Here is a 23,887-nt window from a genome sequence, read left to right as displayed (position 1 = left end):
TTTGGATTTAAAGAAAATACTATTGTTCGGTGTATATATTTGAAGATTAGTGGGAGTAAGTTTATATTCCTAATTCTGTATGTTAATGATATTTTGCTTGCAACTAATGATCTTGGTCTGTTACATGAGACTAAAGAATTTCTCTCTAAAAACTTTGAAATGAAAGATATGGGAGAGGCAAAGTATGTGATCGAAATAGAAATATTTGAGATTGATTCCAAGGACTGGTTGGTTTGTCTCAGAAAGGTTATATAAATAAAGTTTTAGAGAGATTTAACATGGACAAATGCTCAGCTTCAACCGTTCCAATTCATAAAGGAGACAAGTTCAGTCTCATGCAATGTCCTAAAAATGATCTAGAACGGAGACAAATGAAGGATGTTCCTTATGCACCTGTTGTTGGGTGCTTGATGTACGCTTAAACATACACAAGGATTGACATTAGCTTTGTAGTTGGAATGCTCGATAGATATCAAAGTAATCCATGAATAATTCACTGGAAGGCCGCAAAGAAAGTTTTAATATACTTGCAAAGAACGAAAGATTACAAACTTATGTGTCGAAGGTCTGATCATCTTGAGGTGGTTGGATATTCAGATTTTGATTTTGATGGATGTGTGGATACAAGAAAGTCCACATATGGCTATCGGAGGAGCAATTTCATGGAAGAGTGCAAAGCAGTCAATAATTGCTGCATCCACTATGGAAGCTGAATTTGTAGTTTGCTTTAAGGTTATAATTCTGGCTAATTGGTTGCGGAACTTTATTTCAGGACTTGAAATAGTTGACAGTATTGTCAAGCCGCTGAAAATTTATTGTGATAATTCTACTGCTGTCTTTTTTTCTAAGAATGATAAGTATTCCAATTGTGCTAAGTATATGGAATTGAAATACTTTGCTGTTAAACAAAATGTACAGAAACAAAAAGTGTCAATTGAACATATTAGCACCGATTGTATGATAGCTGATCCTTTGACAAAAGGATTGCCGCCTAAAACATTTATCTGGTCATGTTGAAAAATGGGCATTATTGAATCTTAATGTATATTGTTCAATTGATATTTGAGCTCGATAATGAAAATGTTTCTGTTATTTCTGTTTTCCATTTTGTATACATAATTGTTATGGAATAATGATATAACAGGATTAAATTTGGACCTAATGTATGCCTCTCAACTGAAAGATCATTATGTGTAGTGGAACTTGTATTGTAGTGCATGGAAAGAACTATGTTAATAAAGATGATATGGAACCGCCATGACTCCTACAAGTTTTCTACATATTAATGATAACTAATGTATGCGCATTATGATCAACTACATTAAGTAATTTCACTTGAGTCAAGTGGGAGAATGTAAGACATTAATTACCTCAAATGAAATTATAATCATATTTGTTGAGGTAATATGAAAGGTCTTTAAATAAAATATTGTTATGAAAATTGTAATTATGTTTTCTGATTAATGATCTCATAATTTTGTAAAACTATAATGACATCTCAGAATATGAGAAGTCTATAATTATGATATAATTATGATACATTATTAATCACTTGATGGAAGTGATTATAAAAGAGAGGTTAGGGGTTGGTCCTATCTCAACCTATGATGCTTATGCTAAATATATCCATCTAATTAAGTTGGTGTATAAGGAAGAGTAAGGGCTATGAGATAGAAACACAGTCTGAAACATATGCATATTTGGAGGCTATGGATCAAGATATGTTTTATTTTAACGTTAACGATTGTAAAATTATGAGTTTCGAAGACCTTAAAATTATGATGTATAAATAATGTTTATCATGTTTAAACTTACACTAGATACATATAATTTGGTGGGAAGAACTCTGTGAAAAAAAAAAAAAAAAGGTAGAGGTGAAGAGTAGCTAAAAGTGATAAGAGGCTTTGTTGATATGTTTGGGGTGTTTGTGATGCCATGTGTGATGCCTTTCTTGAAGGACTACAAGAAAAATAATTAGGATAAAAGGCTAGTCACTGCATTTAGGTTACTAAGCCTTTTATCCCAATTACTTGGGGCATATTTCAAAAAATGTCTTTCAAAACACAAACCTCGTATTTGTCGGAAAGTTTCGTGCTAGGTAAAAAAAACAACTACAATGACTGAAGCCAAAGGCTAGTTCAGTGGTAATAAGAAGCCAGCTTCAGTGTTAAAGAGTATGTCTTGAACTCTTATGCCTCGAGCCCCCGATGCAGGAACCTTTTCCCGAGTGGTGGAGACAAAGGCAGAGCCCATATGCAATGCCTCAAGCTTACAAAGCTTGGTATTTGTGATATTCTAAGGTCTCTCTCATCTCCAAGTCAAACAAAAAATAAAAAAATTTGAGTCTCACCCGTGAACCTTGATTGTGCAACTAAAGGATAAGGTCTCAAAAGTCCACAGATTCTATCTTGAAAGAAAATGACAACCATTAGTGATATAATCAAAAGGCCGTGGATTTCCAAACGGCTTAGACACAAATACAAGCAACCTGTCTTGCTACTTCCTGCGCCAACTCTGATGAATCCTATTCTTCAATTCCAATCTCCCCTCACTCTGATTTCCAGCTTCCTCGCACTGTTTATTTGTATCTACTTCATCAAATCAAAGTCCCGTACAGCCTGCGAGACAAGGAAGAGATGTGCACCACAAGCGGCCGGTGCTTGGCCAGTAATCGGCCACCTTCATCTCTTGGGTGGTCGGCAGCTGCTCCACGAGACACTGGGTGCCATGGCTGACAAATATGGACCCATCTTCACCTTAAGGCTTGGCTCCCATGAGGGTCTGGTTTTGAGCAGCTGGGAAATGGCCAAGGAGTGTTTCATCAACCATGACAAGGTTTTCTCCACCCGACCAAGCATCGCTGCCTCCGAGCTACTATGCTACAATAATGCCATGTTCGGCTTCGCTCCCTATGGTTCTTACTGGCGCGAGATGCGCAAGATTGCAATGATTGAGCTTCTCTCAAACCGCAGGATTGACATGCTCAAGCATACACGAGCTTTGGAGCTTACTACTTCACTCAGAGAACTACATGATCAGGTGTGTGTCGGGGACAAGGTTTTGGTGGATATGAAGTTATGGTTTCGGAATTTGACTCATAATTTGGCAGTGAGAATGGTGGGAGGGAAGAGGTATTTTGAAGCCAGCAGTACTGCTGCTCGCGAGGGAGAAGGAGAGGCGCTCAGATTCCAAGAAGTGATGAGGAATTTCTTCTATCTGTTTGGAGTTTTCGTGGTGTCTGATTCGATACCGTATCTTGGGTGGGTGGACTTCAAGGGGTACAAGAAGGCCATGAAGAGAACAGCAAAAGAACTGGATGGTCTGGTTGAAGGTTGGCTGGAGGAGCATAAACAGAAGAGACTCTTAGGTGGAGATCAAAGCAAGGGAGAACAGGATTTTATGGATGTGATGCTCCACATTCTGGAGGGCGCAAATATTTCAGATTTTGATGCGGACACCGTCATCAAAGCCACTTGCCTGGTAAGTATGCTCCTCAATTTTTATGAAATTTGCCCAATTTTTTATTTTTTATTTTTTTTGGTCTTTCACCTTCCACTTCTCGAAATTGAAATAAAGTTGACTAAAATTTCTGTCAATTTCCATGAATCATCCAACATTTATCCCAAACTCAAAATTTCAACTTTCAAATTTTCTTAAAATTCAAATTTGAGATTCAAAATCCAAATTAAATTTTCTTCTTTATTTTTTGAAAAAAAATTAAAACTAGACATTTTATTATAGGAAGATGAATTATATTGCACTATATCCAGCTTTTGTAATCATGTGAAATATTAAACTTATACATAGCTATGACATTTTATTTTGCTATATTTATGCCTTAAATTATCATTTTTTTTTTTGTCTTATTTTTCTGACTACAAAACCATTGAATAAATCTTATCATCCTTACTATAATGGGCTAGCCATGTCTCTTTTTTTATTCAATTTTATTTTCTATTTTTATAAATTTTTTGGGCAGAATCTTATCTTAGCAGGAAGCGATACCACCATGGTCGCTCTCACATGGGCCCTATCTCTACTCCTCAACAATCCCCAAGTCCTGAAAAGGGCCCAACATGAGCTGGACGTCCACGTTGGAAAGGACCGCCATGTGGATGAATCAGACATCGGAAACCTTCCCTACCTCCAAGCCCTCGTCAAGGAAACCCTACGCCTTTATCCACCAACTCCAGTCATCGCCCTTCGGGAGGCCATGGAGGACTGCACTCTTGCCGGGTTCGATATCTCCTCCGGCACCCGCTTGATCATCAATGCCTGGAAAATCCACCGTGATGAGAGGTCCTGGCCCGAACCATTGGAGTTCAGGCCCGAGCGGTTTCTTACAAGCCACAGGGACACAGATGTGAGGGGGCAGGATTTCGAGCTCATCCCATTTGGATCGGGGAGGCGATCATGCCCTGGCACATCACTGGCGCTGCAGGTGGTGCACCTGACATTAGCTAGGTTGCTGCACTGTTACAATATAACAACACCATCTGCTGGGTCCGTGGACATGACGGAGAGTGATGGTCTCACAAATTTGAAGGCAACCCCGCTTGATGTTCTCCTCACTCCTCGTCTTAATTCCGAGCTTTACATGTAGTTCACAAGTACGAAGAAATATGAGCAAAGATGTGTTTCATCATTATATTACAAATGAATATTATCAAATCAAATTTGCAGATTGCAGTTACAGGTTATTAAGCACAACATCAAAATAGAAAATGGATTAAACAAGAATACATTAACATCTCAGTATTTCGTGATAAACTTGGGCGGGAATGCTGCTCCCACAACCACTGCATGACAGTTGAACGACTACTCGTCTGGTTTTTTGAAAACTTGGGCTGCCATTTGTATTTACTCGAAGAAGAAACATCTGCAGCAGCTCAGCCAACCTCTGCCGTGCTGTTCTTTACATGCCCTCATATGTACAGTGGCAATGATTAAAAAAGGAATAAACCTCGATTTAAAAGCTTTTTCCAATATGCACCAAGGAGAGAAGGAACTTGCCTCTGCGCTATAAATTGAATATTCACTCAAACTGAAGTTCATTCTCTCTTCATCCCACTTCAGAATTTCCCTTGCATATTTGAGAGCCCCATCAACACTACTGGGCTCCAAACCCTTTACCAGAGAAACATACAACTTGCGCCCTGTTAGTGTTGGGTTTCCCTCCTTGTGGGGCCCAACAAACTGGAAAATTGGTTTCTTTAATGTTGTTGGCTTCCCAGAAAGGAAAACAGTGCAGCATGCTTTTTTGTTTTGGGCTCAAGGCCTCACGCGCAGTTACATCAGCCCCTTCATCTCCTTTTTACTTTTTGGCTCCATTTTTCTAGCAAACTGCCGGCTCTCCCATTTTTTGTTCATTTTGTTTCACTCACTGAAAAAAAAAAAAAAAAAATAAAAAAAAAAAAAAAAAAAAACCTTACCCAGCTCCCAACACTTGCAGTTACCAACGCCTGCAGCACACCCACGCACCAGCGCTGGTCATCTTCTTCATTGCAGCAAGCTACTGCTGCTTCTTCTTCGTGTGTCTCCAACTACATATTATTTACAGCATATTGGGATTACCCAGCTCCCAGCACTTGCAGTTACCAGCGCCTGCAGCCAGCACCTGCAGCACACCCACGCACCAGCGCTGGTCATCTTCTTCATTGCAGCAAGCTACTGCTGCTTCTTCTTCGTGTGTCTCCAACTGCATATTATTTACAGCATATTGGGATTTCTTTTATTGTGATCTTTTGGTTGGTTCTTTGGAGCTTTGTTCAAAATATTTGGTGAGGTCTTTCCATCTTGTTACATTTGTTTATACACTCTAGTGTATTTGTAAGGCATATGCCTTTTGTTGCCACTTTGTACAACATATTTGGTGATAGTGGATTTGGACCACCGTGCCCCGTGGATGAACCTCAACATTTGAGAGAACCACGTTAAATTTCTTGTGTCTCAATTTTTTTATTGTTTGCATTACTCTATTGATTTACTTGTGGAAATTAGTTCATATATAATATTTTCCCAACAAATGGTATCAGAGTCGTGTTATTTGTACGCATTAAATTTGTATAAATCATGGATGGTAATTTTGGCCGTATGATTAGTTTCAATGGAAGAAATTGGGTAACTTGGAAAACAAAAATGCAAGATCTTTTATTTTGTAAAGATTTGGATGGGCCTATTGAGGGTGATAACCGAAAGCCTAAAGACATGAGTGATGATGAGTGGAATAGGCTTAATAGGAAAACCGTTGGTGTTATCCAGCAATGGATTGATGATAGTGTTTTTTATCATATTTCTACCGAAACTTCTGCACATGAATTGTGGAAAAAATTATAGGGTCTTTATGATAGAAAGTCGGCTACAAATAAAGATTTTTTTTTTTTCCAAAAATTGGTGAATTTGAAATATAAAGATGGTGGTCTTATTACAAACATTTGAATGAGATGAAAAATATTATCAATCAGCTTGCTACTATGAAAATAGTTTTTGATGATGAATTGCAGGCCTTAATGCTTCTTAACTCTTTGCCGAAAAGTTGGGAAACTTTGGTTGTGACAGTTAGTAATTCGGCTCCTGATGGAATTGTTACTATGAACCAAGTAACTAGCAACTTGTTGAATGAAGAAATTAGAAGAAAATTAGTTGGCTCTTCTCATTCAGAAGCACTTGTGATAGAAAACCGAGGGAGAGGCAGAAGTAAAAGCAGATATTCTCACCGTAATGATAAATCAAGAGGTTAGTCCAGCTCAATTTTGAAAAAAGATATTGAGTGCCACTATTATCATAAAAAGGGGCATATGAAGTGGGAGTGTAGAAAATTGAAATTTAAGGAGCAAAACAAAGAGAAAAATTTTGAGAAAAAGCATGAAGACACAACTTCAATTGCATCTGATGGTGATCTCATGATTGTTTGTGATGAAAGCTGCATTAATTTGAGAAGTCAAGAGACTGATTGGGTTATTGATTCCGGTGCATCATTCCATGTCACTTCTCGAGGAGATTTCTTTACTTCTTATTCCAAAGGAAATTATGGAGTTATTCGGATGGGAAATGAAGGTTTCTCAAAAGTTATTGGCATGGGAAATGTTTGTTTGGAAACAAATCTTGGATGTAAGTTAGTGGTCAAAGATGTGAGACATGTACCCAATATTCGACTAAATTTGATATCTACTGGAAAGCTTGATGATGAAAGGTTTGACAACCATTTTGGTGATGGAAAATGGAAGCTCACAAAGGGTAATTTGGTGGTGGCTAAAGGCAAGAAAACCGGTACACTTTATATGATATAAGGTAAAATTGGTAATGGTGTTGTGAATGCAATTGAAAGTCACTCTTCCATCGATTTGTGGCATAAGCGGCTTGGACACATGAATAAAAAAGGAATGCAATTTTTGTTCAAAAAGAATCTCCTACCTGGGATGAAAGGTACCTCTCTTAAAACTTGTGTTCATTGTTTGGCCGGTAAGCAACATAGAGCTCCTTTTCGTGCAAAGTTTGTTACTAAAAAATCTAATGTTTTAGATTTGATACATTCAGATGTATGTGGTCCTTTGAAAGTTAAATCTCATGGTGGTGCACTTTATTTTGTTACATTTATTGATGATTGTTCAAGAAAAGTTTGGGCTTACACTTTGAAGACTAAAGATCAAGTCTTAGATGTGTGCGCTCAGATAATGGTGAGAGTACATTGGCCCATTTGATGCATATTGTTACAGCCAAGGAATTAGACATCAAAAGACCGTCAAGAAATTCCCTCAACAAAATGGTATTGTTGAGAGGATGAACCGCACTATACTGGAAAGAATGAGATGTATGCTCTCTCATGCGAAGTTACCAAAATCATTTTGGGGTGAAGCAATGAGGACAGCGGTGGACTTGATTAATTTGTCTCCTTCAACTCCTTTACTTGGTGAAGTTCCTGAAAAAATTTGGAAAGGTAAGGACGTCACTTACGATCACTTGAAAGTGTTTCGTTGTCGTGCATTTGTTCACATTCCAAAAGATGAAAGATCCAAACTTGATGACAAGACAATGCAATGTATTTTTCTTGGCTATAGGCATGATGAATTTGGATACAGATTGTGGGATCCGGTTGACAAGAAAATTGTTAGAAGCCGAGATGTTGTATTTTTTGAAGATCAAACAACTGAAGATTTGGGCACGATTGAGCAACCACAATCTAATGGGAATGATTTTGTTGACTTAGAGGGTCAACATTCCATATTTTCATCATGTGCCAAAGGTGGAGAAGGTAAGTCTATGGGTCATGTCCAGTTTTGATTATGACAAATACTCATTATATATCTAATAGGTGTTTGAGAATATGTGCAAGAACCAAAACTGCCAAAATCATAATACACATGCACATGGATAAAATGAAGAATTGAAGACAAATCTTTTATTAAGTGTTGTAATATATATATTCCTCTTGTACATTTGGTCTATAATAGTAAATTAGGTTATTTGGTTTGTAATAAGCACACACAACACATATATGGTTTAATCAGTAAGCTCAAACCAAATAGTGACCTAGAAATGACCTTAGGGCTTTCTCTTTGGTCGACCGACACTCGACTTTTTCAGTGTCTCTATTTTGGACCCAAGTGACCCTAGGACACACACATGTACACATATGATTGTTAGGCACTTAAATAGGGCTTGATTGTGTCAAGACGGGACCGAAATGCACACTTGGTGCACTTTCGGTCGACCGACCAAATCAGTTCATTTTTTGCCTGGTCGACCGAACCAGACCCAGGTCAACTGTTGACCAAGGTCCCGATCGACCGAACCAACTCTGTTCAAATAGCCCCAGTCGACCGAAACCCTCCCTAGTCAACATTTTGACCATCTGGTCAATCGAGAACTTTTGTTCTCCAACTACCTGGTCGACCGGAGGGTCCTCAGGAGAAATCCCAGCGGTCTGGTCAACCGAACCAAGCAGTTCAAAATGGCCCGATTGACCGAAGCTCAAAAATTTAGAAAATCGTCCTCTCCTTGTCGACCGAGCCCTCAATTCAAAAACCCCCTAGTCTACCGAACCTTATAAATCCTGGTCAACCAAAACATTTCTGGTCGACCGGACCTCTTGGGTTGCCCTGATTTTTACCGCGGTTAAATCATTTTTAAACAGGGTTAAATTGATTTAAATGTCATTAAACTTTTCCAATAATCCCTAATAGGTCCCCAACGGTCAAAATTTTTGGTATCTCTATATATACTCCTTCATTTTGGAGAATTAAGTATGGATTAGCAAAAACCAAAATCAAAATTTCTCTCTCAAGCTAAATATTTCCCATAGCTTATACTCTTTCAAAATCCACTCAAACTTACCTACTTCATCTCAATATCATTTGTAAGTGTATTTGAGTGTTATTGGTTTGAGGTTTTGCTCTCTCATTCTTTGATTGCTTGAATCGATTTTCTTGAGAGCATTACCTAAGTATTCTTAGGAGGCTTTTCTCATAAGCCTATCCTAAGAACACTTTGCTGAACTTCCGAGTGTTGCATTCTCATTGCAATTACTTAGGAAGGTTGTATTTGTTTTGGCTTGCAAAAATATTTTCAAACGTACTCAAATATCTTGTGGTATTCATATTGATATATTTTTTGAAAAGATATTTTTGTGTGTTATATTAATCTTTGTGGCAATATCCATTCAAGTCTATATCATTTGCTGAAATACAAAGATTACATATATCTTGTAATTCAAGCATATACATATTCATGTGATTGAGACATTCTATTGATTGATATTCTTAAGGCTTGTTTGATATTCTGTGTGAACACGTTTGATTGAATATTATGAAATACACAGATTATTATTGATACTCTCACGTACTCACTACACTAATAGAAAACATCTTTGAGAGTTAAACTACTTAGACCACATAGAGCTTACATTATTAAATCATCTGTGGTATATGTGATATTGTGCGTATTTGTGGTACAAATTTGCTTTACGTGAAAGCACCCATACATTGTACCTTTTGGTCGTATATCTAAGAGATTCTAGGCGTGGCCTGAGGGGGCGTCAATCTAGCCCGGTAAGGATTGATGTAAAGGTTGAGGTCAGCCCTGTGATAATTTGACCTGATTTGTATAGGTACCGCTCCACCCGTTTAAGTGAGCAAGATATTGTGATAATCCTTGTGCTGGTTAGCCAAGGCGGGGACACAGGCAGTTGGCCGAACCTCGATAACATATCTACGTGTCATCCTCTCTTTACTACTTTCTGGTGCTTGTGTGATTGTTTAAACTGCTTTATTTAATTTCTGGTATATTTACATTATTTGCACTAGATTGACCATAGGCTTGTGAACATACTGTTGTTAGGAGCAATACCTAGGAGATAAATTTTTAAAATACCAATTCACCCCCCCCCCCTCTTGGGATCACGGTAAAACTAACAATTGGTATCAGAGCCACATAGCATAGGCTAGTTGTCATTTTTCAAAAAGACACATATGGCTCATAGCTCCTTGACCTCTTTCCCTAAGGGACCATCTTCCACATGACCTCCAGTTTTCAGTGGTGTTAATTACATCTTCTAGAAATAGAGGATGTGCATCTACCTTCAGAATACTGATTGGAAGGTGTGGAGGATTGTCTCTAAGGGAAACTATGTCCCTATGAAAATTGAGGGTGCAACTAGGGTTCCTAAGACTGAGGACGAATTTGATGATGATGATATGAAAGTTGTTAGTCTTAATGCCACTGCCATGAATATTTTATACTGTAGTCTTGATGTAAATGAATTTAACAGGATTATGACATGCTCTACTACAAAAGAAATATGGGATAAGTTAGAGGTCACATATGAGGGTACTAGAGATGTGAAAGACAGTAGGATAGATATGTTGACCAGTGAGTATGAGACCTTTAGAATGAATGTAGGTGAGTCTATTCAGAACATGTATACTAGATTCACACACATCATAAACTCACTGCATGCATTAGGAAAGACCTATCCCACATATGAGATGATCAGGAAGATCCTTAGAGGCTTACCTCCTATTTGGGAAGCCAAGGCTACGGCCATTGCTGAGGGTAGAGACCTTAAGGCCATGAGCTTAGATGAATTGATAGGATCCTTGATTACTTATGAATTGTCCATAGATGAAAGATTAAACGAGCATAACAGGGCTAAGAAGGTGACTGCACTAAAAGCATCTAATAACACATCTAGTGAGTGCAGTGAGTCTGATACTAATGATGAAATGGCTATACTAACCAGAAAGTTTAGCAGATTTTTCAGGAAGAACAGGAAGTCATTTAAAAAATATAGAGACTCCACTAATGAGAAGGGAGAGTCCAGCAAAAGAAAAGAAAAATATAATGCTTCTACGTGCTACAGCTGCAACAAGGTGGGGCATATCAAACCTGACTGTCCACCGCTAAAAAAGGAGGCTAAGAAAAAGAAGAAAGCCATGAAGGCTAGAACTTCATGGGACCAATTCAGCAGCAGCGACTCGGATTCGGATCATAGTGACACGGAGGTCGCTAATCTATGCTTGATGGCACACGAGGATGAGGTATTGTCTTCTTGTTCATCATCTTATTATTATTCATCTGATGATTGTGATTCTGACAGCATGCCTACATTTAGAGAATTACAGTTTGAATATATTCGCGTTTCAAAATTGTTAGACAAAATGACCAAAAAGAATAAAGATTTGAAAAAGAAATGTGAAAATTGGTCAAAATTGTTTAATATGGCAAAAACTTCTCATGCTTCTATTTTAAAAGAAAAGGATATTACTATTGTTGAGCTTGAGAGGAAATTGGAGGATAGCTCCAAAATCATTTTTAAATTCACTAAGGGCAAAGAAAATTTTGAAAAATTACTTGGTGCCCAAAGAAACTCCTTAAGTAAAGAGGGTCTTGGCTTTAATGGTATTGAAAATGTTAGAAGACCTAATCTTTACTTAGGACACTTTACACGTGAGTCAAAATCTCATATTCCTCCTAAAGAACCTAAGTGTAGATTGAAATGTTTTACATGTAAACAGATGACCACATTCAATTTGATTGTCCACTTAGGAATAAGCATGCTACAATTAGGAAGGTATAGGTAATTAAAGGAGATCTTGCTACTAACCCCTGTGGACCCAATAAAATTTGGGGACCAACATCAGTCACTTAACTTATTTTGCAGGTATGCCTAAGATCCTCCTCCTCCAAGGACCAGTGGTACTTAGATAGTGGATGCTCACGACACATGACCGGTGACAAAGGAAAATTCACTACAATTGTTCCCAAAGATGGAGGCTATGTGACATTTGGCGACAATGCCAAAGGACGGAACATCGGGGTTGGTAAGGTTGGTAAGGATTCCTCTTCTACTATTGATAATGTTTTGTTGGTCGATGAATTAAAACATAATCTATAAGTCAATTGTGTGATATAGGATATAAAGTATCATTTGAAAATGACAAATGCATAATAGAAAATAAAACGGACCACAAAGTGTTTTTTACTGCTGATAGACATGAAAACGTTTATACTACATCTCTTGATAATTTAGCTTCACAACAAGTAACATGTTTTTCTGTTATAAATGAAGCTAGTTGGTTGTGGCATAGGCGTTTGGGGCATGCTAGCATGGATTTACTGTCTAAACTTGTTAGAAAAGAATTGGTTAAAGGTTTTCCTAAAATGTATTTTGTAAAGGATAAAATTTGTGATGCATGTCAAATGGGTAAGCAAACAAAATCTAGTTTTAAGAAAAAGAAATTCATATCTACTACTAGACCGTTGGAGTTGCTTCACCTAGATTTATTTGGACCTAATTCTGTGCAAAGTCTTGGTGGTAAATCTTATGCTTTTGTAATTGTGGATGACTTTTCTAGATTCACATGGGTGTTGTTTCTCACACATAAAAATGAATCATGTGAACATTTCACCAAACTTTGCAGGAGAATTCAGAATGAAAAGGGATATAAAATCACTCACGTAAGAAGTGATAGAAGCACAGAATTCAAAAATGAAAGCATAGAAAAATATTATGACTTAGAGAGCATATCACATAACTTCTCTGCACCTAGGACACCTTAACAAAATGGTGTAGTAGAAAGAAAGAATAGGTCACTATAAGAAATGGGTAGAACTATGTTGAATGAGCACAACTTACCTAAATATTTTTGAGCTGAGGCTATTAATACTGCATGCTATGTTATGAATAGGGTGTTGATTAGACCATCAATTAATAAAACCCCTTATGAATTGTGGAACAACAATAAACTTAATATTTCCTATTTTCATGTGTTTGGTTGTAAATGTTTTGTGCTTAGAGATAATGAACATCTAGAAAAATTTGACTCTAAATCTGATAAAGGCATCTTCCTAGGCTATGCACTTAATAGTAAAGCATATAGGGTTTTCAATAAAAGAACTTTAACTGTGATTGAATCTATTCATATTGTATTTGATGAGTCTAATCCATTTTCTAATAAAGATGATGAAGATGATATTGATATTAGAAAATGCTTAGAGAAAATGTCAATTGAAAACAATGCAAGTGAAAATCAAGAAGCAAATGAAAAATCACTTGAAGATAATGAAAATAGAAATGAGGAGTTTCCTAGAGATTGGAAATATATTAGAAGTTATCATATAGATTAAATCATAGGAGAACCATCCCGTGGGGTAGCCACAAGATCATCATTGAGAAATATAGTAAACCACTCCGCTTTCTTATCCCAAGAAGAACCTAAAAATATTAAAGAAGCCACAGAAGATGAATCTTGAGTAATGTCCATGCAAGAAGAGCTTAATCAATTTGAAAGAAGTAAAGTGTGGACCTTAGTTCCTAGGCCTAATGAGCACACCATCATTGGAACTAAATGGGTATATAGAAATAAGAAAGACGATAATGGGATAGTAACTAGGAATAAAGCTAGACTAGTTGCCCAAGGGTATAACCAACAGGAAGGGATTAACTTTGATGAAACATATGCTCCTGTTGCTATATTAGAAGCCATTCGTATGTTACTTGCCTTTGCCGCTTTTAAAAATTTTAAATTGTTTCAAATGGACATTAAAAGCGCTTTTCTAAATGGCTACATAAATGAAGAGGTATACGTAGAACAACCCCTCGGTTTTGAGAATCATAAATATCCCGATCATGTTTACCGGTTGTCTAAAGCCTTGTATGGATTGAAACAAGCTCCTAGACCTTGGTATGAGAGGCTTAGTGGTTTTCTACTAGAAAATGGGTTTACCCGTGGCAAGATTGACACTACACTCTCCATCAAATCCAAACATGATGATATGCTCCTTGTTCAAATTTATGTGGATGATATCATTTTTGGAGCAACTAATGATGAGTTATGTAATGAGTTTGCCAAATGCATGCAAAGTGAGTTTGAAATGAGCATGATGGGTGAACTTTGTTTCTTCTCAGGTCTACAAATTAAGCAAGCTAATCATGGAACTTTCATATGCCAATCTAAATATATTAGGGACTTGCTAAAGAAATTTAATATGGAAGACTGTAAAATTCTTGGCACACCTATGAACTCTTCCATAAAGCTTGATAAAGATGAGCAAGGAATCCCTGTTGATGTAAAACTATATCGTGGCATGATTGGAAGTCTCCTATATCTCACTGCTAGTAAGCCCAATATTATGTTTAGTGTATGAATGTGTGCTAGGTTTCAGGCTGCTCCTAAGGAATCTCATCTAAAAGCTGTTAAACGAATCCTTAGGTATCTAGTTGGGACTATTGAATTAGGATTGTGGTATCCTAAGCATACTACCTTTGAGATTGTTAGTTACACTGATGCTGACTTTTCCGGTAGTAAGGTTGATAGGAAAAGCACTAACGGCACTTGTCATTACTTAGGACAATCTCTTGTCTCTTGATTCTCCAAGAAACAAAATTCAATTGCCTTATCCATAGCCGAAGCTGAATATATTGCGGCTGAAAGTTGTTGTGCCCAAACTCTTTACATGAAACAACAACTTGTGGATTTTGAATTGCACTATGAAACAATATCGATTAAATGTGATAATACTAGTGCAATCAACATCTCTAAAAATCCTATCTCACATTCATAAACTAAACACATTGAGATTAGACATCATTTCCTTCGTGATTATGTGCAAAAAGGAGATGTGGCACTTGAGTTTATATGCACAAATGAACAGTGGGCCGATATATTCACTAAGCCACTACCTGAAGATAGATTCATACAAATTTGACGTAAGTTAGGCTTAATGCATAGTAGAGAAGCTTCCTAAACTTAAATGTCTCATACCTTGCATAATTTTAGGGGGAGCTCTCTCATGGGAACTTTTCAAGTCTTAACAACCAATTTTGTTGCTGACTTATCTTCTTGCTTGAGACTTTGTGAAAAGTTAGTTGTTGATTGTGTGCATATGTTATACATATCTCTATTGCATGATTATATTGAATACATATATGTTGCACAACTTGTCCAATTCATGATCACGTTGATAATTTATTTGTTGTATTCGACCATACTAAACTGTTTGAGTAGTTGTGGATAAACTGCTAGGAATTTTAAACTCAAACAGGTTTACTTTTGGAAAGTCCGATTTACAAACGGCACTCCGCCAAAATTTTTCAAAAATTCTTTCCAAAATTATTCTTGTATAAATGTACTAAACACCCATTGCCTAGGATTTTAATTTAAATAACCCTTTTTGCTGTTGCCAAACGGGGGAGATGGAAAGAGGCAAAATAATGGGTAAAAGAACTTATGTTTTAAACACACACATTGGATGCATACTCTGAGGGGGAGCCTTCTTTGGCTTAAGGCTTAACCATATATCTTTTGCCTGTTGTATTTGTCATCATCAAAAAGGGGGAGAATGTTGACCCTATGGGTCATGCCTAGTTTTGATTATGACAAATACTCATTATATATCGAATGGGTGTTTGAGAATATGTGCAGGAATCAAAACTGCCAAAATCATAATACACATGCACATGGACAAAATGAAGAACTGCAGACAAATCTTTTATTAAGTGTTGTAATATATATATTCCTCTTGCACATTTGGTCTATAATAGTAAATTAGGTTATTTGGTTTGTAATAAGCACACACAACACATACATGGTTTAATCTATAAGCTCAAACCAAATAGTGACCTAGAAATGACCTTAGGGCTTTCCCTTCGGTCGACCGACACCAGACTTTTTCGGTGTCTCTATTTTGGACCCAAGTGACCCTAGGACACACACATGTACACATATGATTGTTAGGCACTTAAATAGGGCTTGATTGTGTCAAGACGGTACCGAAATGCACACTTGGTGCACTTTCGGTCGACCAGCCAAATCAGTTCATTTTTGGCCTAGTCGACTGAACCAGACCCAGGTCAACTGTTGACCAAGGTCCCGGTCGACCGAACCAACTCTGTTCAAATAGCCCCAGTCGACCAAAACCCTCCCTAGTCAACATTTTGACCATCTGGTCGACCGAGAACTTTTGTTCTCCAACTACCTGGTCGATCGGAGGGTCCTCAAGAGAAATCCCAGCGGTCTGGTCGACCGAACCAGGCAGTTCAAAATGGCCCGATCGATCGAAGCTCGAAAATTTGGGAAATCGCCCTCTCCTGGTCGACCGAGCCCTCAATTCAAAAACCCCCTAGTCTACCGAACCTTATAAGTCCTGGTCGACCGAAACATTTATGGTCAACCAGACCTCTCGGGTTGCCCTGATTTTTACCACAGTTAAATCATTTTTAAATAGGGTTAAATTGATTTAAATTTCATTAAACTTTTCCAATAATCCCTAATAGGTCCCCAACGGTCAAAATTTTTGGTATCTCTATGTATACTCCTTCATTTTGGAGAATTAAGTGTGGATTAGCAAAAACCAAAATCAAAATTTCTCTCTCAAGCTAAATATTTCCCATAGCCTATACTCTTTCAAAATCCACTCAAACTTACCTACTTCATCTCAGTATCATTTGTAAGTGTATTTGAAAGATATTGGTTTGAGGTTTTGCTCTCTCATTCTTTGATTGCTTGAATCGATTTTCTTGAGAGCATTACCTAAGTATTCTTAGGAGGCTTTTCTCATAAGCCTATCCTAAGAACACTTTGCTGAACTTCCGAGTGTTGCATTCTCATTGCAATTACTTAGGAAGGTTGTATTTGTTTTGGCTTGCAAAAATATTTTCAAACGTACTCAAATATCTTGTGGTATTCATATTGATATATTTTTTGAAAAGATATTTGTGTGTGTTATATTAATCTTTGTGGCAATATCCATTCAAGTCTATATCATTTGCTGAAATACAAAGATTACATATATCTTGCAATTCAAGCATATACATATTCATGTGATTGAGACATTCTATTGATTGATATTCTTAAGGCTTGTTTGATATTCTATGTGAACACGTTTGATTGAATATTTTGAAGTACACAGATTATTATTGATACTCTCACGTACTCACTACACTGATAGAAAACATTTTTGAGAGTTAAACTACTTAGACCACACAGAGCTTACATTATTAAATCATCTGTGGTGTATGTGATATTGTGCATTTGTGGTACAAATTTTCTTTACGTGAAAGCACCCATACATTGTACCTTTTGGTGGTATATCTGAGAGATTCCAAGCGTGGCCTGAGGGGGCGGTAATCCAACCCGGTAAGGAATGGTGTAAAGGTTGAGGTCAGCCCTGTGATAATTTGACCTGGTTTGTATAGGTGCCGCTCCACCCGTTTAAGTGGGCAAGATATTGTGATAATCCTTGTGCTGGTTAGCCAAGGCAGGGACATAGGCAATTGGCCGAACCTCGATAACATATCTGCGTGTCATCCTCTCTTTACTGCTTTCTGGTGCTTGTGTGATTGTTTAAACTGCTTTATTTAATTTCTAGTATATTTACATTATTTGCACTAGATTGACCATAGGCTTGTGAACATACTGCTGTTAGGAGCAATACCTAGGAGATAAATTTTAAAAATACCAATTCACCCCCCCTCTTGGGATCACAGTAAAGCTAACATGGAAGATGTTCTTCCACCTCTTGAAGATGTTGGAAATGATGAAATTCCTAATGATGTTGAATATGAAAATGAGGGGGAGCAACAAGTTCAAGAGCAAGATCAATTGAGAAGGTCTTCAAGAGAGTCAAGACCTTCATCTAAATATCCATCAAGTGACTATGTTACTCTAACGGATCAAGGGGAACCCGAAAGCTATCAAGAAGCCATGAACCATAAAAATAAAGTTGAATGGATGGAGGCTATGCAAGAGGAAATGAATTCCATAGTTGACAATCACACTTATGATTTGGTTAAACTTCCTCCTGGAAAGAAAGCTTTGAAAAATAAATGAGTGTTTAGGCTGAAAAATGATGGAAAGAATTTTCGGTACAAGGCTAGGCTTGTGGTAAAAGGCTTTGGTCATAAAAAGGGAGTTGACTTTGATGAAATATTCTCACCAGTTGTAAAGATGTCATCTATTCGGGTTGTTCTTGGCATGGCAGCATACTTGAATTTTGAAGTTGAGCAACTAGATGTGAAAACTGCTTTCTTACATGGTGACTTGGAAAATGAAATTTACATGGAACAACCAGAAGGCTTCGAACAAAAAGGAAAAGACAATTTAATGTGCAAATTAAAGAAAAGTTTGTATGGGTTGAAGCAAGCACCACGGAGATGGTACAAGAAATTTGATTCTTTTATGATTGATCATGGTTCCTCAAAAACCTCTTCGGATGATTGTGTGTTTGTGAAAAAATTTTTGGATGGTACTTATATTATTCTCTTACTTTATGTTGATGATATGCTCATTGTAAGGTAGGACTTCTCCAAGATTGACAAATTGAAGTTGGAGTTGAGCAAGTCTTTTGCTATGAAAGACTTGGGACCAGCAAAACAAATTCTTGGCATGAGAATTGTTCGTGATCGTGAAAAATGGCAAATTTGGTTGTTTCAAGAAAGTTACATTGAAAAAGTGCTTGAGAAGTTCAATATGGATAAAGCAAAACCCGTTGGTTGCCTACTTGCTAGTCACTTCAAGCTTAGTTCAAAACAAAGTCCTACAAGTGAGAAAGATAAGGAAGAGATGAAGAAAATTCCTTATGCTTCGGCTGTTGGTTCCTTAATGTATGCAAAGGTTTGCACAAGACCGGATTTAGCTTATGATGTTGGAGTTGTTAGTCGGTTTCTCTCTAATCCAAGAAAGGAGCATTGGTTAGCGGTAAAATGGATTCTCTAATACCTTAGAGGCACTTCAAAGGCATGCTTGTGCTTTGGAAATGGTAAATCTACACTCCATGGATTCACGGATGCCGACATGGCCGGTGATGTTGATTCTAGAAAATCCACTTTGGGTTATTTGATGACTTTTGTAGGGGGAGCTGTGGCATGGCAATCTAAATTATAGAAATGTGTTGCTCTATCTACTACGGAATTCGAGTTTATTGCCATTACGGAAGCTTGCAAAGAATTACTTTGGTTGAAGAGATTCTTAAAAGAGTTGGGCATGAAACAAGAAAGGTATGTTCTTTATTGTGATAGCCAAAGTGCAATTCATTTGAGTAAGAATTCTATCTTCCACTCAAAGTCAAAACATATTGATGTTAGATATCATTGGATTTGGGATGTGTTGGATAAGAAATTATTGCAGCTTGGCAAAATTCACATTGATGATAATGGTTCGGATATGATGACAAAAGCATTGTCTAGGGACAAACATGTGAAGTGTAGAGTTTTGGCTAGATTGGTGGAGTCGTCCCCATAAGTCGGGAGGGGGAAATTTGTTGGGTTTCCCTCCTTGTGGGGCCCAACAAATTGGAAAATTGGTTTATTTAATGTTGTTGGCCTCCCAGAAAGGAAAATAGTGCAGCATGCTTTTTTGTTTTGGGCTCCAAGGCCTCACGCGTAGTTACATCAGCCCCTTCATCTCCTTTTTACTTTTTGGCTCCATTTTTCCAGCAAGCTACCGGCTCTCCCATTTTTTATTCATTCTGTTTCACTCACTTAAAAAAAAAACCTTACCCAACTCCCAGCGCTTGCAGCTACCAGCGCCTGCAGCCAGCACCTGCAGCACGCCCACGCACCAGCGCTAGTCATCTTCTTCATTGCAGCAAGCTATTGCTGCTTCTTCTTCATGTGTCTCCAGATGCATATTATTTACAGCATATTGGGATTTCTTTTATTGTGGCCTTTTGGTTGGTTCTTTGGAGCTTTGTTCAGAATATTTGGTGAGGCCTTTCCATCTTGCTACATTTGTTTATACACTCTTGTGTATTTGTAAGGCATATGCCTTTTGTATCCACTTTGTACAACATATTTGGTGATAGTGGATTTGGACCGCCGTGTCCCGTGGATGTACCTCAACATTTGAGGGAACTACGTTAAATTTCTTGTGTCTCAATTTTTTTATTGTTTGCATTAGTCCATTGATTTACTTGTGGGAATTAGTTCATATATAATATTTTCCCAACAGTTAGAGACATATAAAGCTTCTTGAACTTGACTGCAATATAGTGGAATGCAAGCAGTCCCAGTGAAGGGCTGTGATTAATGTTGCTGTTGTTGCTGCTGGAGCGATGATGAATAATTACCGGATGGAAGTCATCAAACCATTCACACAGACTGAGAAGAACCTGTTCTATATTTTCCTTAAAATTATCAAATTTGTTCAGGATGAGAAGGAAATCCATCTGATAAAAAGTAGGATGATTAACGATGCTTTCAAAGAACTTCCTGCTTAGCAGTATCTTGTTAACCAAAGTGTCATTCCCATCAACAAAGAACTGATCATAGTCACTCAAGGCAACACAAAAAATGACGATTCTAACATCTTCAAACATCTCCAACCACTTGCAGTTTTCCTGTTAAAATACATTTTGTTATTAGTTGTTGTTAGTTACTGAAGTAGTTCTTCACATGCTGCAATTAACCATTTCTTGTTTGTATTTAGTTATTCAGTTGTTTAGTTTTCTTTTCTATTTTTCAATTATTCTGTTTCGTGTATATATATACCCTTCTGGGAACAATGAGAATAATAAGAAAGAAGAAGAAGAATTCTCGTAGCTCTCTATATGTTTTAACAGTTTCAGCAGTCTCTTCTTCATTTCCAGCTTTCACTGCAATACTTTGCCTTTTGTAAAATGGTATCAGAGCAAACTTGATTGCAAATTATTGTATTCTTTTCCCTAAAGAAAGACACATTCAGCATTCCATTTTTTCCTTGTTTTTCATCATGACTTTTCCTATTTCATCCTCTGAAATTGATCCATCTAATTCATATTTCATGCATCATGGTGAAAGTCCTGGTTCACTTCTAGTATCTCAGCAATTGACTGGACCTAATGATTATCCCAGTTGGAGGGGTGTGATAATTTTAGCTTTATCGGCCAAAAACAAATCTGGTTTCATAAATGGCACAATAGCTAAACCAAAGGATGAAGATCCTCTATTTGTAGCTTGGTCAAAATGCAATACAATGATCCTTTCTTGGCTCTTGAATGCTGTTTCTAGAGACATAGCATCAAGTGTATTGTATCATGAATTTGCAAAAGATTTTTGGGACGATCTTGCTGTCCGATTTCAACAATCAAATGGACTACGTCTCTATCAGTTAAAGAAGGATATCTTCAACCTGATGCAAGAAAACTTAACTGTAATAGCATATTTTACTAGGCTCAAAGGTTTGTCGGATGAATTGTCCAATTACATAGCCACTGAGAAATGTGTTTGTGGTCAAGGATGTGCATGTGGAAAGTCATCTCATGAGGATTATGTGCTGCAATTTCTTATGAGGTTGAATGACACATATTCACAAATTCATGGACAAATATTGTTGAGTGATCCTCTGCCTTCAATCAACAAAGTGTATGCACTGATTGTTCAGGAAGAACGCCAAAGAGATGCTACAGGGCATGTGCCTTCTATTGAATCTGTAGCAATGATTAGTAAGAATTACTCCTCAAATGCACACCAGTAAAGACATTACAAAAATAACAAGCAAAAGGGGTCATATTCTCATTGTGGTTATGAGAATCACACAGCAGATAATGTTATAAACTACATGGTTATCCTCCTGGGTACAAATTTACCAAAAATAAGTCAGCATCAAGATACACCACTTCTGCTAATCAAGTCGTTGTAGGTAAAGATTCAGTAAATGTAGCAAGTTCTTGCCCTTTTACTCCAGAACAATGTGAGCAGCTTTTGAGCCTCCTCAAGACTTCTAATTCAACATCTTTGTCATCGCACAACACTTTCCATGTCAAATAGATCTTTTCCTAGTATTTTTTCTATGTTTCAATCTAATAAAATCGACCCTTGGATCTTTGATACGGGGGCTACTGATCATATCATACATTCGGCATCAGTATTTCATTCCTATTCTCGTATTACATCTAAAGTTCAATTGCCAAATGGACAAAAAGTTGAATCCACCCTTATTGGTACAGTTAAGCTTTCGAATGATTTATGCTTAACTGATGTGTTGTGTGTCCCTGCATTTAATTTCAATCTTCTTTTAGTTAGCAAGTTAACTTCCAACTCACACTTACAGTTGTATTTTACTTCTTCACATTGTTATATACAGGACCTTGTGAGCAAGAAGATAATTGGAGTGGGTAAAGAAACTAAAGGACTTTATTACTTGCTATTATCTGGATTTGAGGATCTTCCAGAATCAGTTGCTGCCGTAACTGCTTCTTTACCACCATATTCAGTTCATTGTATGAATTTTAATTTGTCTAAAAAAGATCTTTGGCATTGTCGTTTGGGACACCCTTCTAGTTCAAAACTATCTTTTTACATACTAATATTCCAAGAATAAATAAAAGGAGTCTTCATATCTATCACATATGCCCATTGGCAAAACAACACAAGTTGCCACTCAAAGCAAGTTCAATCCATACAACAAAACCTTTTGAAATGATACACTGTGATATTTGGGGTCCTTTCTCCACATGTGCAATGGATGGTTCTGGATATTTTTTGACTATTGTAGATGATTACAGTCGAAGTACATGGACATTCCTTATGGCACAAAAATCTCAGACTCGATCCATTTTTCTGAACTTCGTTCATTTAATTTCCACTCAGTTTGAAACCACAATCAAAATATTAAGATCAGATAATGGTCCTGAGTCTAATATGAAAGAATTTTTCAATCAAAAGGAATTATTCATCATTTAAGTTGTGTGGAAACACCTTAGCAAAATGTTGTTGTTGAACGAAAACACCAGCACTTATTAAATGTAGCTCGAGCCTTAATGTTTCAAGCATCTTTACCTTTAAAATTTTGGGGGGATTGTATACTTACAGCCACATATTTGATTAATAGAACACCATCTTCAGTTTTGAAAGACATGTAACACCCCACCCCGAGGGGCTGGGATATTAACTTTTTACTACTAATTTACAGCGGAAGCAAAATAAACTCAATTTTTATTACACCAAAGCGCTAATTATCCATATTACAATCATTTATTTCAAAAGAAGAAAAATTACACAAGCATAAATATCTGACAACATACTAATATTTCTAAACAAATCTTTATTTTTCTATCCCCACCCGTGTGCTTGTTAAGCCTGATTTCCAACATACTCTTCAGAGTTATCTGAAATAAAAATATGATTGGAGTGAGACGACACTCAGTAAGTAAATAAGATTATTATTAGTGTGTGGCCAAAATGAGTTTTTTAAAAATTTCGTAAAACAATATTTAATACTATAACTTCAAATTTTCTTTTAGAATAAATATAAATTTAAAAATTTCTGCATAAAACTTTTGTCACCAATTACAACAGTAAAATTTTATAATTATATACTATAACTGTTGAATTAAACTTTTAACTTTAAAATTGTAAAAATATTTAATGATAAATATACATATACTTTTCCTTATACGTTTTCCTTATATCATC

General features: G+C 36.9%; 1 protein-coding gene across 1 annotated transcript; it reads left to right on the top strand.

The window, feature by feature from the left end:
• The first annotated feature begins 2,014 nt into the window (after positions 1–2,014).
• Positions 2,015–4,687, top strand: LOC131151914 (cytochrome P450 82A3-like). Its single transcript, XM_058103410.1, has 2 exons — positions 2,015–3,480; positions 3,980–4,687. The coding sequence occupies exons 1-2, from the start codon at positions 2,419–2,421 to the stop codon at positions 4,601–4,603; spliced, it is 1,686 nt and encodes a 561-aa protein (XP_057959393.1). The 5' UTR covers positions 2,015–2,418; the 3' UTR covers positions 4,604–4,687.
• Positions 4,688–23,887: the final 19,200 nt, after the last annotated feature.

The sequence above is a fragment of the Malania oleifera genome, chromosome 1 (assembly GCF_029873635.1).
Source record: "Malania oleifera isolate guangnan ecotype guangnan chromosome 1, ASM2987363v1, whole genome shotgun sequence".
NCBI lineage: Eukaryota > Viridiplantae > Streptophyta > Magnoliopsida > Santalales > Ximeniaceae > Malania > Malania oleifera.
This window is presented reverse-complemented; position numbering and strand designations above follow the sequence as displayed.

Bases quoted from the DNA above. Each gene is read 5' to 3' on its own strand.
- LOC131151914 (XM_058103410.1), top strand. From the start codon at position 2,419: ATGACAACCATTAGTGATATAATCAAAAGGCCGTGGATTTCCAAACGG. The intron at 3,481-3,979 runs GTAAGTATGCTC...TTTTTTGGGCAG, and splicing joins TCATCAAAGCCACTTGCCTG to AATCTTATCTTAGCAGGAAG.